Source organism: Diadema antillarum, unplaced genomic scaffold, assembly GCF_040938485.1.
Source record: "Diadema antillarum isolate AM-2024a unplaced genomic scaffold, OU_Dant_1.0 seq00000061_RagTag, whole genome shotgun sequence".
NCBI classification, from domain to species: domain Eukaryota; kingdom Metazoa; phylum Echinodermata; class Echinoidea; order Diadematoida; family Diadematidae; genus Diadema; species Diadema antillarum.
The window spans coordinates 292,589-307,424 of record NW_027271165.1 but is presented as its reverse complement, the minus strand read 5'-3'; the positions used below and the strand labels follow the sequence as shown (position 1 = coordinate 307,424).

The 14,836-nt window shown below is 37.1% G+C and overlaps 1 protein-coding gene across 1 annotated transcript in view; it reads right to left on the bottom strand.

The window, feature by feature from the left end:
• LOC139725836 (uncharacterized) overlaps positions 1-14,836 on the bottom strand; it is a 104,335-nt gene that overhangs the window by 30,315 nt on the left and 59,184 nt on the right. Inside the window, exons 9-11 of the mRNA XM_071636915.1 lie at positions 9,422-9,608; positions 7,489-7,704; positions 186-551 (exon numbers count right to left, since the gene is read on the bottom strand). Coding sequence (XP_071493016.1) covers positions 186-551; positions 7,489-7,704; positions 9,422-9,608 — 769 coding nt within the window. The remainder of the gene's footprint in view (positions 1-185; positions 552-7,488; positions 7,705-9,421; positions 9,609-14,836) is intronic.

Here is a 14,836-nt window from a genome sequence, read left to right as displayed (position 1 = left end):
CAATCTAATTCTCATCTGATGGATATGTGTTTCGTACATACAGTGTAGCAGTTTATAATTCTAAGTAATGAAATTGCTTACACAAATGTCCTTTTGTACAGCAGTCACACCAAAATGCACAGCAAAGTGCTATGCAATACCAGGAAAATTATTCCCTGTTTGATCTACACATTGACCTCGGTTACCTGAGGCGCCTGCTGCTTGGGTGGTCGAGACACCGAGGTTCTTGAGGGTGGTTGCTCCGACTCCTCATCGCTGTCCTCTCCCTTCTTCTTGAACGCCTCGCCGCTGTTGAAGGCAGCGATGCGCCCCATGATGCCGAGGCTCATGCGCTTCTGGGTGGGGCGTCGGGCCGTCTCCTGGCCCACCTTGACATCCTCCTTCAGCTGCTTCTCCTTCTCCCGGTCCCGCAGGATCTTCTCATGGAAGGAGCGGGCTGGGAAGGACTCCTCCGAGGGCGTGGTAGCTGCAGTGGTGGATGGTGACGATGATTCCCCGCGCCTGCTGTCTGCAGCATCACCATTCTCTGGAAGATCCACCCCTTCATTAAGCTGTTCAGATGGAGAAAATACAAGGTTCATCAGATTTCAGACCAAATAATATAAAAACAAACCTGCATCAACAAGTAATGCAAGTAATTCACTTAGGGTATTTGCAGTTCTTTCTGACATAGTCTGTCCCCAGTGATGGATCACATGCTTAATTCTTTCTCTTTTTTTTTTCCTTTTTTGTAGGTGTAAACATTACCTGAATTCATAATTACTCGCAAAACATCTCTAGAGGATGCACAGGAATTAAATGCGAGCTGAAGGCTGGTGAGCTAAAAAAATCCACTCCCCATGAAAATCATACAAATCACAAATTACACCGAGTTATACCATGATGAAGAAAAGTTAAAACCAAACTGACATTTTCTACGTCAGAAGATAGGAAGAATCAGCAAATGCATGCGTTAATTTGATGGAATCATAACTGTACACTAAATGTGAAATAAAATCTCACATAATTACCTGGTAACATTCTTCTTTATATGGTACGAGTTTAACACACAATGGTTATTTGTATAAACATATCTTTTTTATTAGTCTACATTTTCAATCTCTTTAATTTTAGGGAGGGCATCAAATGCCATTAAATTGTTGCAATGAATCATGCAGTTGGGCTCACAGAGATTCAGAAAATTATCATCTCCCACATTTCCATACTGATAGACATCAGAGTCTATACCAGTAGCATGATAATCACAGGATTTCTAATGAACAATTCACTGTCTATACATAACAAGCTCATGCACATGCATGCTTAATCGGAGAAGTAAAAAGCAGAAACAAGAGAAATTAGTACAAATGATGCCATATAGGTGTGAAGTAAAGCATAAGACATAGCAGTCCATAACTTCCTAAATTGAAATGACATATGACAGAAAATTACATGAGGAAAATGAGATGAAATCAAGATAGCAAGTGCACTGTGTCATAGATTTAAGAAATGAAAGAAAATAAAACATTTATGGATTCAATACCGGTACCCTATTCATTTCATTTGATTTAGAATACTTAAAATACTTAGTAATCAAAATAAGATACACAAAAAGTGTAGCAAAAACCATCTAAAAGAATCCACACCTAGAATTGAGGACTTACATATTTTTACTTACATGTTGAAATCAAGAAGAGAATGTGTACATGAAATGTGTATACTGGGTTTTAAAACAATGCCAAACCATATTCTGCATACGTTTGTATATCTAAGAATGGTTTACTTATGAATACACCTTATTATAAATGTCTTAATGTAGCAATACTGCATTTGGCTGAAAAAAGCTAACAAAAATTCTGAGAATGACATAACATGTAAACATATTTCTGGGACTGGATGGGGTGAGGCATTATAAATAGAAGCTAAAATATTACCAGGCTCTTAGCCATACTTGTACATAAAAAAAAAGAATGAACAAAATCAGTTGATGGGTTGTTTGTTTGTTTTTCCTGAAGAAAACTAAACTTGATTTCAGTTAGAACATGGCATATAAACCAAGACCACTAGGAAGCTGATGGTTCCCTTTAATCCATCCATTGACTCCAGCTGTTGATTTGGCCTATACGTTAATGAGTACTACGCAACACCTAATCGTCATATCAAAATCAGTCATAGAGGCTCATGAAGAATTGTCCAAAATAGAATATATCATGCGCCGATCCCTAGCCACAAATCCCTATTGGTTCTCCTGGTTTATGATTAAGCTTCATATCGCGGGTGCTGGAGGGGAGGGGGTAGAAAAGATACAAATACCGTACTATCTTCTCTACAGGTAATTCACTAGGTAATTCACAAGTATGCTAATCTACTTTGTGCAAATATAGTCAGGTGCGACAAAAAAAAAATGTAACAGGCATTGAATATGGCATCAACCCTGTTCCACATTGCATACAAAGGCCTACATCATTTTCCTTTTTACAGACACTATCAGGAAAAGCAGGCTACCTTAAAGAAGCATTTTCAACACAGATTTTTCATCCATAAACTTCACTACCCCTTTCCATTTTAAAACAAATATGATTACATGGTTATTATATTTTTCTGCTGCCATTTTTTATTTATTTATTTTTTTTTTTTTTTTTGGGGGGGGGGTGGTTTTTATCAATATCACAATTCTGGACATTTATTCAGAAAGGATTTTGTCTTGTTTTTTAAAACACAATTTGGTATGAACTACTCTGTGCAATTCCCTTCACTCACCGCTGTTATTTTCTACCAAAACAAATGCATCATGATGTACTGCACAGGAGAGAGGTAAGAAGCTGTCAGAACTTACACACTGAGTATCATTATCTGCAAATCTATGACAAACACTTGAGAATCTGTGGAAGTATATGCTATATTAAGTCAAGAACACCTGCACACACTGTATAGTACATATGTACATGTTACTTAGTATGCCTTCTAACTGAGAAAAGGCGGGATTCACAAGAAAAATTATTATTTTTTTTTTTTTAAAGAAGACAAAAAGTACCCTCAACAAAACATAACTTGTGAGCTTTCATCTTCAGATTGAGCTCACAATTACTGCAGGAAATTTCTATTTCCTAATGTTAAATGCCCCTCTCCCCTACCCTATACTAACAGTCAAGTATTCAGGTTGTAAGTGGCTCTCCCACACCACTCATCTCATTAGTATGGTATGCTCCTCTCAGACAAAGATATTGTCAGCAGAATTTATGAGCCTGCACTAGATTAACACCTGTTGCAATGGTGAAATGAAAGCCAAAGAACAGTGCACTCCTGAGGCAGTGATCATGTGACCCAGTTTTGAAGCACACATAAAGTTCAGTATAATACAAGAAAGTTACAAGAGTGTGGGTAGTACTATAAGGTCATCCATACATATTCCAGGAGTAAAAAGAAAAGCTCACTGAAATACATTCCAGAAAACTCTCACTGCTGAAATAAAAGTCCCCCTTTCATTTTGCCGACACTGCAATAGGATTGTATGAGCACATATATATCATCAATCTTTGGCCAAGACTTTGCACATATTTTGAATAAAGTATATTGATCTATCCATTTACCACAATGTACATGCTTTACACAAATACAAAATTTCAACAGATTACTTTAGAAAAAAAGACAATGATCCTTTACAGGCAAAGTGTTCTTTTATGATGTTCCACAGACCTTAATCTTGATAGTTCATCTTAACTGATGACTTACATCTAATCTTGTTCAGTCACTGAATAATTGAACATTTTAGAAAATTATTTTTCAAAGATATTTTATCATCATTTATCATCATACTGATGCATTAAAATTGTAGGTGGGTTTTCTATTTTTCCTTCAGTTCATTTTCTGAGTAAACCAAATTTGATCTATCTACCAACTAGGGTTCACAAGATATTGTGATGAGTTTAGATACAGGTTTACTTATTTGGCCAACCATTGGAAATTCCTCGTTAAAAAAAAAAAAAAAAAAAAGTACAGGAAATGAGTACACCAGTGCATCAATATAAACAATTGGGGGGGGGGGGGGGGATGAAACTAATTGCTTACAGCCAACAGCCCTACACACAAATGTTGAGGTTGATCACTGCTAATCATAGATCCCATTAATAAACAATAGTGCATCAATTTGATTTGTGCCCCGATGTGATTCATTTTCCCCTACCACTACACATCATTTCACCGTGTGTATATCCCAAATTTGGAACAGTTGTATGTGGATATCATTAGATATAAATTTCCCCATTTCCTTCCCCAATTATTCGCAAAGAGTTTCAAGGTTTGGTAATGCAGTGAGACTCATCTCAATGGCACATTGGCAATTGGTGATGGTATTGTGGGTCGGTATTCTATAAAAAGAATCAATGAAAGCCTTCAATTTCTTTATGAGTAATTTATCAGTGATTCCAGATTGGGGAAAGTGAGGGAAATATACCCAAGCGCATTATATGAAACATTTATGACATGCAAAACAATATACCAGCCCTAATCAACCATTAATGACAACTGATGAGAATGGGTTTCATATCATCAATGATTTACGTTGGAAGTCAGAATTCACTTTCATGGCTGCCTGTCACGCATCGCAAATCCAAATCCATAGTGACATAGAGTAAAGAACATACTCTTGAAGCAAAAATCAGACACATACAACAATTGAATTTGGGAAATAAAAGCAATTTTACCTTTCAAAACCACACTTACACTGTATTTATCTCCTTGAAGAAAAATAAACTTAAGTTCGAACGAATACATTTGTTCACACTTTTAAAAAATGTTTACACATGGGTTGTGTATGATTTTGTTGTAACAAAATAATAGGGTATACAACAGTACTTGAAATGATAGTATGAACAGTACAGAAATCCATCACCTGCTCTTACATCATGTACGTCAATCTAGTTTGGATGACGCAACTTGAGCTGCATTTTACTGTCACATTCTCTGCAAAACAACTCGTAATCGCAGTGATTTTGTGGTACGATTTAGGTGGCTTTGAGAGGGGAAATGAGACAGAGCGGGTAGCGAGATTGGAGAAATTCATGATGAAAGTTTCAGGTAATCTTTGCACCAGACAATAAAGACTGGCTCACCATGTTTGTCAGCGATGTAATCTCTACCTACAACTACACACAGTTTAGATCAGGTGTCACCTCCATTTCCATACTATTCCAGGTCAAAATTTGGCTTCCAAACTCACCATAATCACATACCACTCATGCCTCCCATTTTAAGTTTTTTTTTGTGCATTTTTGTTTTGTTTTGTTTTTCGTTTGTTTGTTTGTTTGTTTGTTTGTTTGTTTTTTAGTGTGTGGATACAAAAAGCACAGCAAAATATTTGTAAGAATGTTGGAGCACTTCATAGATGCAAGAACAAAATGCGCAAAAAAAAACCAAACAAACAAATATAAATGCATACATCACATTGCTCAGAGAGACAAAAACTGCTATCTGACCTCATACAAAATATTCGCATAACTTAACACTGTAATTCATGTGTTGACCAGATCCTAAGAACAGAAATAATAATAATAATAATATGATGATGATGATACTAATAATAATAATAATAATAATAATGATAATAATAATAATAATAAAAAAAACAACTATTTTTGTCAGAGATTTCATCCCCCTACCAAAGTGCTTTAAAATTGTGCAGGGTACAGACATGTATCAAAAGAGACTTGGAAATGCTCTTCAAAAATGTATACTGCTTTATTCTCCTACCCTACACTTCTCTTACAGCATTCCTGCTCCACACATCGTTCCTGTTCTGGAGTGAGTAATAATAACATGTCATGAATCACATGTTCTGCCAGCTCGATGGGGTTAATAGCTTATCACATGATTATGAACACTGATCTAATCTGAAGAAGCTGGTTTCCAACATGAACACCGTGGTGCCTACACCGCTCAGACAGACATTAAATCAACCTGGCTCCAATACACAGCCCTCTCTGCCAAAGAACTTTGTGACTCAACCTAACTCACAGTGGTGCCACTGAAAACTTGATAAATCACTGCTCTTTTTTCTACTGCAGAGAACATCCGTCAAAATAATTTCATCTCCAATAATATCTTTTTTTCTTCGTAACTAAGATTCAATTCTCAGAGATAGATTTTGAACGTAAAGAAGGCACTTTGTCTTTCCCTCAAACAAGTTGATATGAGAGCTTATTCAATGGTATGGTTGGTTATTGTGGTTACCACTTTACGAAACTTTTTCTTTTTTATACAACACCTAAAAAGAATGTTGCTATCCAAAAGGTCGATTGCCCATCACGTGACATTTAGTTAAAAGTTCCATCGCACGCTGTGGCTGTCAGCCGTGCAATTTTGTTTGAGCAAAAACATGGATAGCACATGGCTGACGTCACCATTTCCATTGACTCCTATGTTAAACTCACGATTGACTCAAAGTTTTTGTTCCATCGCACGGCCCTGATGTCACAACAAAACAAACATTTGCTGCACGCTCTCAACAATTACAAGTGCGTACTTTTGTCACTCATTTTTGTAAAAAACTTCAATCCATCGGCTTCGCATAAGTCCGTACATGTACATGGTGACTGTGACTTTGCGGTTACTCATTCTTCTTTCACAGAAAATGGTTGCATGTCTGTGCTAAATTCAAGAATCTGTGTGGACCACATTTGTTGACGTTCGAGGTATTTTTTGAAGATGTAATAATTCTGTGTCTTCACAAAGCCTCCAGCCGACACCCTAGCCCAAGATGTAGAGTGAATTAGCACGGGCCAACATCTTGGCAGACTAGGTTTGCACAACTTCTGCAGCATATTTAAGTTGAAGTAGGAAAGAAATGATTTAATCTTTTAAATGTGTTAGGATCATAGTGTAGGAAGTATTCCATTCTTATTCACGGTTGGCAACTGAAGATTGTGTGAAATGTAGAGAAAGGCTTTGCAAATTTAGAAATCATTTTCCATCCACTGAATGTCTTTATGAAATGGTACTGTAACCTTTTGAAGGGAATTACAGTGTATGTGATATGTGAGTATAATCGTCATCCCACAACTTGTCCACTACACTGAATGTACAGTAATCTTACCGACAAATATCAGCAAAAGTAGATTTACAGTTTAGATCGCAAGTCCAGAGATAAATCTCATATGCATTGTTGAGAAAGAAAGTTTTGATTAGTTTCGACAAGAAAATGGCATGGGATACAGCAGGGACGACAAATGCAAGCAAGACAACAGAAACATGCTCAAATAATTAATGAGAAAAAGCTGCCTTCCACCAAGACAAAGTGAGTAGTCAGAATAGATGTTAAAGCTGAAATAATGCACATTATTCACAAAAGGCACTATTTCCACATGCAAGAAACATTCAGACATGTACACAGGTATTGGATACAGGTATTGGATACACAGAAAGACAATGGCACACTGTGACAAGACAATGAGAGCAAGGGGGAAAAAAAGGAATGGGATAGGGAAGATAACCAATATGGGGGTGTATACTAACGGATTGACTTCGCCGGTAGGGTTGAAAGGCTCCTGCGCTGGGTCGGTACTTAGGCTTAGGGGCAACAGAGGGGGGAGGCTTGTGACTGGTTGTGGTAGTACTGGTAACCGTGATGGGTGCAGGCTTGTGGGGAGGTAAGGAGGATGAAGAGGAGGAGGAAGAAGAGGAAAATGCCCTCTTCTCCCTGGTTGGAAGGGTGTTGGATCTAGGTTGGCTCTGAAGAGGGAGAGGGCAAAAGGAAACATGTGTCATTAGAGGAGTACTGAGACAAACCAAAAGCTCTTTTAATACAAATACGAATGCAATAAAACACAAGAATACATTGAGCTCAAATTAAAACATGACAAACCAACAATGCAATTCAAATTAAATACTTGATTTCATCAAAACACAGCCAAAGCAACAAGATGACATCGATGCTATGAGTATACTCTACCAACAAAAAACAACAAAACTTCAATGAATAGGTACATGCACTTTCACACAGAATATATGAAGCTCAATTTCCATGTAGATCACAACATAGATGATACAAAACAATTGCAACTCTATGAATGATGTTCAAATAAACCATCATGTCTCGGAAATCACTTTTGTGTGGTTTTGCTGCTTTTTGGAATTATTGTTTCAGAAGGTATACTGTACCATCAAAACTTGTTTGAGCCTTTTATTATTCATCTATATTTTGTTTTGTTTGTAACAGTACCCTCTGTCTGTAAAGAACTAAATTTGTAACTGATTCTCAAATTGGCAACATATTCAAAAGATTAGAACTTCATCATTTCTGTTTCAATTGATCAATTTTCTATAACTCACCTTTTCTGATTTTATGCAGATTTCATCAATCTGACCAGTTTCATCTAAACTTTTCCCACTATATGATATGCACTAAGATTCAGTATTGCCAATTTAATGAGAACAGGATTATAATTTCCACAACAAAATTCCCTCAAGACACGTCACAATGATATCCCCATGTGTGCATAATTATCAAGACAATAACAGTCAGTACTGGGCAACATAGGTGCTGTTACTGACTAATCAAGGCATGTCTAAACAAAATAACCACAACAAAATCATTGCAATGTCTTCTTCAAGTCAGTTTCTGTGCTCAGTGCATTTACTCCACATAGAACAAGGCAGGCTTTGGGCACTGTCAAATAAATAAAAATCAGTGCAACTTCACGGTAATCATGTATTCAGGATCTATCATAATGCATGCTGGGTATACATAGTGTACTCTTTATGGTTGTCATGCTAAAAATGAAAATTAAAAATTCCCAAGATAAACTTATACACTTAAAAAATATGTTTGAAATTCTACCTTTTTGTCTGTTTCAACTTTATCACACAAAATAATCTTGATAAACTAAAGAAAACTAATAGCCATCACAGGCATGTGCTCTAAAAGTCTGTTCCCATACATAATTATGACTGGTATAATATTCATGACCAGTGAAATTCCATGCAGCCAGTCATACTTACGACCAAGCAAGGATAGAGAGGGTGTAGCATTAAACTAACAATTTGCAGCTACAAAATGTACCTCAGGGACCATTTCATAAAAGATGTTAGGATAGCAACTCTCGCGGAAATGGCAACTACCAACAGCAACAGCCAATCAGGAAGCTGGATTCTTGTCATTACCATGACATTTGCCATTCCAGCAAGTTGCGATCATATCAACTTTTCATGAAATGAGCCCCAGGTCTTCCAATACATATTTCTTTAAAGCACATCAAAATCAGGCAAGTCCCACAACATTTTCAGAGAGACATATGTGTACACAAGTGTTACAGGCATCTCAGTGGGTAAACTGTGCTCCCCAAGTCAGGAAAGTTATCATGTGAAGAAAGCATACACATTTACAGAGAGCTTCTTGCAGGAGCTGGGAGACACGGCTGCTCCGGCTAGTGTACCTCCATGCCCTTACCTCTGTGACTGGTTCCAAGCGAGTATGCTGCTCCTCCTGTACCTCCACCTGAACCTCTGGCTCCTTCTCCTCTTCGCTCTCCGACGAGTCCACCAGATCCACCGAGGTCAGGATGGCGTGAATTTCATCCTTCTCCAGGTCCTTCCGACGCTCCAGTTTCTTGGCAAGTAATTTCTCCCTCCTTTGTCTGATAAACAAACAGATATGAAAACAAGAACAGGGCATGAAGATCTTGATATATGATTACATCTGACCATGATGTACTGTTGTAAACAGAGAATATTTCAATGTGGAAATTTTTGCTTGTTGCCTGTTCCATTGTGCTATCACAAAAATATCAGAACACAGAATTCTTTGTGTGTATCACACATTGTAATCCATGCAATCACAAACAAGCAATATTTACTAATGTTGAAACTAAGTGTACACAACAGAAAGCAGTTGCACAAAAGTTCCCCTACCTGCAATACTTTTTAAACCTTCTTTTACACACATTCCTGTTGCTGGAATTTGTTATCATTGTACAGTAATTCTCAGTCCAGCACAATTCATGTACATCTAAAGGTACGTCATACTCTAGGGTTACAATGGAAACTATTTATGATACAGCTTGCACCAGAAGTTCAATTTACTCTACATTTGAAAACTCAACAGGTTCTAAGCTACAGCTGAATTTACATACAGAGTGTTTCAAATACAATGCAGATCTACAGCATGCAGGGATGCCAACCTTGTAAACAGCGATACAGTATTCCGGCTGAAAAGGCATCGTTTTGGTAGACATGTGTAGTAAATACAATTTTGTGAAAACAATATTTTCTATAAAACTCTAAGTATTCTTCAGCCAAAAAGAAAAAAAAACAGTTCAAAATACTGAAATAAGTCTACAGTCGGCATCTCAGAGTGTAAATCATTTGGCCACCATGTTGCACAGAGGTTCATGCATCAAAACAAATTAATGTTGCACTCATAAAGACAGCCATGGCTCATATACTGCATAATTGACCCAAACTCATCAGCAGCACCTTTTGCGATAAAATGGCTTCTGCACAGGAGTATTGCACAGGCAGAGAGCTATCCACTTTCAAAGCCTTTGTGATCGTAATGTTATTCTACAGTATGTTGAAAATGGGAATCTGACTGCAGAGATACCATACTAAAATGTAGGATGAATTTCCCACATACTTCTTCAATATAAAGGCTTAATCACTTGTGAATTCCAACATCCAGTACGCTGTACACAAAGTATCTCGCAAAAGTAATCAAATTAGCTTACACATTGAATTATGATCATTTCATCACAGCCATTGCCAAGGAAAAAATCACACATGACGGACATTACATTTTTATCTTGTACCTATATTGATATGCGTTACACAGCCATTCCCCTTAAATGCATAACTGTAATGTACATACTGCACATTGAAACTGACAAGTCCATTACTGGACAAGTCACTGTAAAAAGGATCCAAGCTTAATTTCCTTCCTATATAATTCCTCCAACTAGTAATTTGAATCAAAATGCCACTTCAGACAATGAAGACACCCTGTATATGTATATACGGAATATAGTTATAGCTACAGTGTACATGTATATAAGAGGACAGTGTATGCTGGTGAACACATTTACTGTCATCGCCACAAGACACACATCGCCACAGTTACTCAGCTTCTCATCAGAAGAGGGAGATCACTGGGATTAATTGGGAAATGGACTGTGCAGTGTTGTCTCTGCATGATTAGAAGTCTGGATCCACTGTACAAGGCAACATTTGGCTGCCTCCTCACAGATCTTTATCAACCAAGCACATACCTACATGGTCCCTTAGATCTCATTAAAAGGTTCAGATAGTTAAAGATAAGAATAGTCTATATGATGTAAAAATTTATAGTCACATAAGGATCTAGTAAAACACACACACAATATCAATTTTGCAGTGTGGCAATTTGGGGTTTTTCTTTACATAGTGACACAGGCACAGTACAAAAATAAGACCAAAAGAAACATTCACTATATTCATCTTGTTCACAATGCATGAACATAATGTATGACACATAAAAACACACAGACAAAAACAGATTTCAAAAAACATGAAAATAACTAAACCACAATCAAAATGAGCTCTTTATTGCATATAAAATCAGAGCACACATAGGCCTAATGCACAAGCTATTGGATAAAATGACAAGAGGGAACTTCATTTTGTTCAAAATAACCTGCAATTTCATTTTTTTTCCAGTTCTCTAATTCCTACAAAGTCTGAACTTCCCTAGTCATTAGAACAGAATAAAAAAAAACAACAACAACAACAACAACTTTAATGCTGGTCTACCATTCTCACTTCAAGTATCAAATCAGTTGACTTTTTCACATCTTTTGCTCGAGAGTTTAAAATCTATTTGACCTATCTCTTTACTGCATTCAATTCTATTCTCTTGTATTGTACCTCCCTACTGCTTACACTGTTACGACTGGAAGTAGAGCATGTTTTTTTTTATATAGCCAACGAATCCTTGTTATCTAATTTTGCCATCTGGATGGAGTGCCTGTACAATGTATGCAAACAGATGCAGAGATAATGTCAAAACGAAAGGTCGCTCACTGTTAGTTTTAAAGTTAGCAGTAACATTCCAGCATACCACAACTTAAGAATGTTTGCAACAAGATACCATTTGAGCAGAATTCTTTTGAAAAGTAAATCCTTAATGTCCTGCAAACTATTTTCTCCTTCTTTTTTTTTTTTTCATCGAAAGTGTAGTGCTTACATCCCAAACCATGTAACGTGCTCCAGAAGATTCCAATTCTTGCAAGTTTCAGAAAACATGATTGGGAATCAGAGCATTCAAGCTAGGCAATTTCACCTGCTTCCACTTAATAAAAATCACTGAGAGCCTCATTTACAAACATAAAAAGCAGATTATGATATAAATTTGTGGAAAAAAGCAATTCTTTTTTACTAGTTTACAACTGCATCCATGAGTAATTAAGAACACGTTTTTGTGTGTGTGTGTGTGTGTGGCCTTTTTTACCCATCAATCCCACAATCCACATTTTGTCTGGTTGATGTTTTTTCTCTTTACAATGTTTATTATATCCCTCACAAATTATTTCTTGTCCTCTGATTGTTCGAGGGCACTGAAAGTGACAAGACATATTTTCAACATGAAAATCCTTGTCAAAAAAAATATCACACGAACATGGTGATATTTGATATTCGAAAGCGCACACGCACCACTCTAGTCACCAGCGCTTATTTTAGTGCATGGGACATCACATCATAGTATGGTTTTCCACCAAACGCGCGACGTCTACGCTTCAAGAGATAAAGGGCATCGCACAGTTGATGCATACACTTTCACATTGTAATTTTGTGCGTGGAAAAAAATGACTTTAGATCAGTCAACCACCCACTTTACTTTGCTGTTACTCTTAAAAATTCATTGGGACTGCTGGGAGGGATATAAAACAAATATACCAGGCCTTTGTTCAGGGTTCTCATTAGACCATGTGCCTTCGGTGACTTCAGCAGCACAATTTTCTTTGGGGATGCACCCCTATCAAAGAAAATAGTACTACTGATGTCACCTCATGCACAGAGTTTCAACCAAACCTCTCAGGCCTGGTTTATTTGTATATTATCCATTGTTAGTTTTCATAAGTCAGAATTAAAGCTTTTTTTCATTTCAGCCCTAGTATACATGCATGTGGTTATGAGTTATCAAAAGCCTATTGCTAAATTTATAGCTGACACTTAACCTGGCAGTACATTTTAAAAGAATGAACCTAGGTTCTCTCTTTAAGTTGGCAGTTTTTTCCCTTGATTTTGTGAAGATTTATCAAATTTAACCAGTTTCATCTGACATTTTTCTGCAATACAGGATATGTAATACAATTCAGAGCATTTGATCTAATGAGGACAAGGTGATAATTTCTGCCGCAAAATTACTCCATGACCTGATGTGTTAATTAGCACTTGTAACAGATAATATGAGATTCAAAAATAAATCAAATGTTCTGGATACAGAGGATATAAACTATTAGGGGTAATTCTGCACAGTGGTAATGACAACTTTCCATATCCTGCATGGCTTAATGATACTTTGGTGTTAATAGTACACACAGCCCCAAAGGTTTGCAATATCAAGAATTACTGTACGTCCCGGCTCTAAGTTCATTACTGAAGCTACAAAAACAAATGCAAACCTGGCAAGGTAATCCTCTAACTAGACACGACAGTAGCCTGTACTTGGGCACATCATGAACTCTTACAACACACTCTTCTGAAATTACCAAGCCTCTCCTTCAACTGGTGATGGCACGAAAATGTCACTTGCCTTCAACTTATTCATGGATCAGACACAGGGAAGGGCCAATTAATTATCTGTTAAAGGAGCTTACAGCTCACCAATATACAGTAATTTCTGCAATTTGCAAAAACACACACAAACACACACAAAACAGATCAGATGCCCTAACATCACTTCTGCCATAGCAACTTTAACAAGGAAAAGTAGAAATTACGCGGTGCGTAAAATATGTCCCCGCCGGAAGTAGCATTTAGTAGCAAAATGTACAATATCGGTAAAAAATCAAGGTCAAAGGTCAAAGAAGTCAAAGGTCAAAATTCTGTGTAGAAGTTTTGAAGCCCTCACCTAGTGCCATCACAAAAAGCAAACGGAATCGAAATCGGGTTAGAAATGGCGAAGGAGTAGCATTTTGTAGCCAATGTACAATATAGGTCAAAAATCAAGGTCAAAGGTCAAAGAAGTCAAAGGTCAAAATTCTGTGTAGAAGTTTTGAAGCCCTCACCTAGTGCCATCACATAAAGCAAACGGAATCGAAATCGGGTTAGAAATGGCGAAGGAGTAGCATTTTGTAGCCAATGTACAATATAGGTCAAAAATCAAGGTCAAAGGTCAAAGAAGTCAAAGGTCAAAATTCTGTGTAGAAGTTTTGAAGCCCTCACCTAGTGCCATCACATAAAGCAAACGGAATCGAAATCGGGTTAGAAATGGCGAAGGAGTAGCATTTTGTAGCCAATGTACAATATAGGTCAAAAATCAAGGTCAAAGGTCAAAGAAGTCAAAGGTCAAAATTCTGTGTAGAAGTTTTGAAGCCCTCACCTAGTGCCATCACATAAAGCAAACGGAATCGAAATCGGGTTAGAAATGGCGAAGGAGTAGCATTTTGTAGCCAATGTACAATATAGGTCAAAAATCAAGGTCAAAGGTCAAAGAAGTCAAAGGTCAAAATTCTGTGTAAAAGTTTTGAAGCCCTCACCTAGTGCCATCACATAAAGCAAACGGAATCGAAATCGGGTTAGAAATGGCGAAGGAGTAGCATTTTGTAGCCAATGTACAATATAGGTCAAAAATCAAGGTCAAAGGTCAAAGAAGTCAAAGGTCAAAATTCTG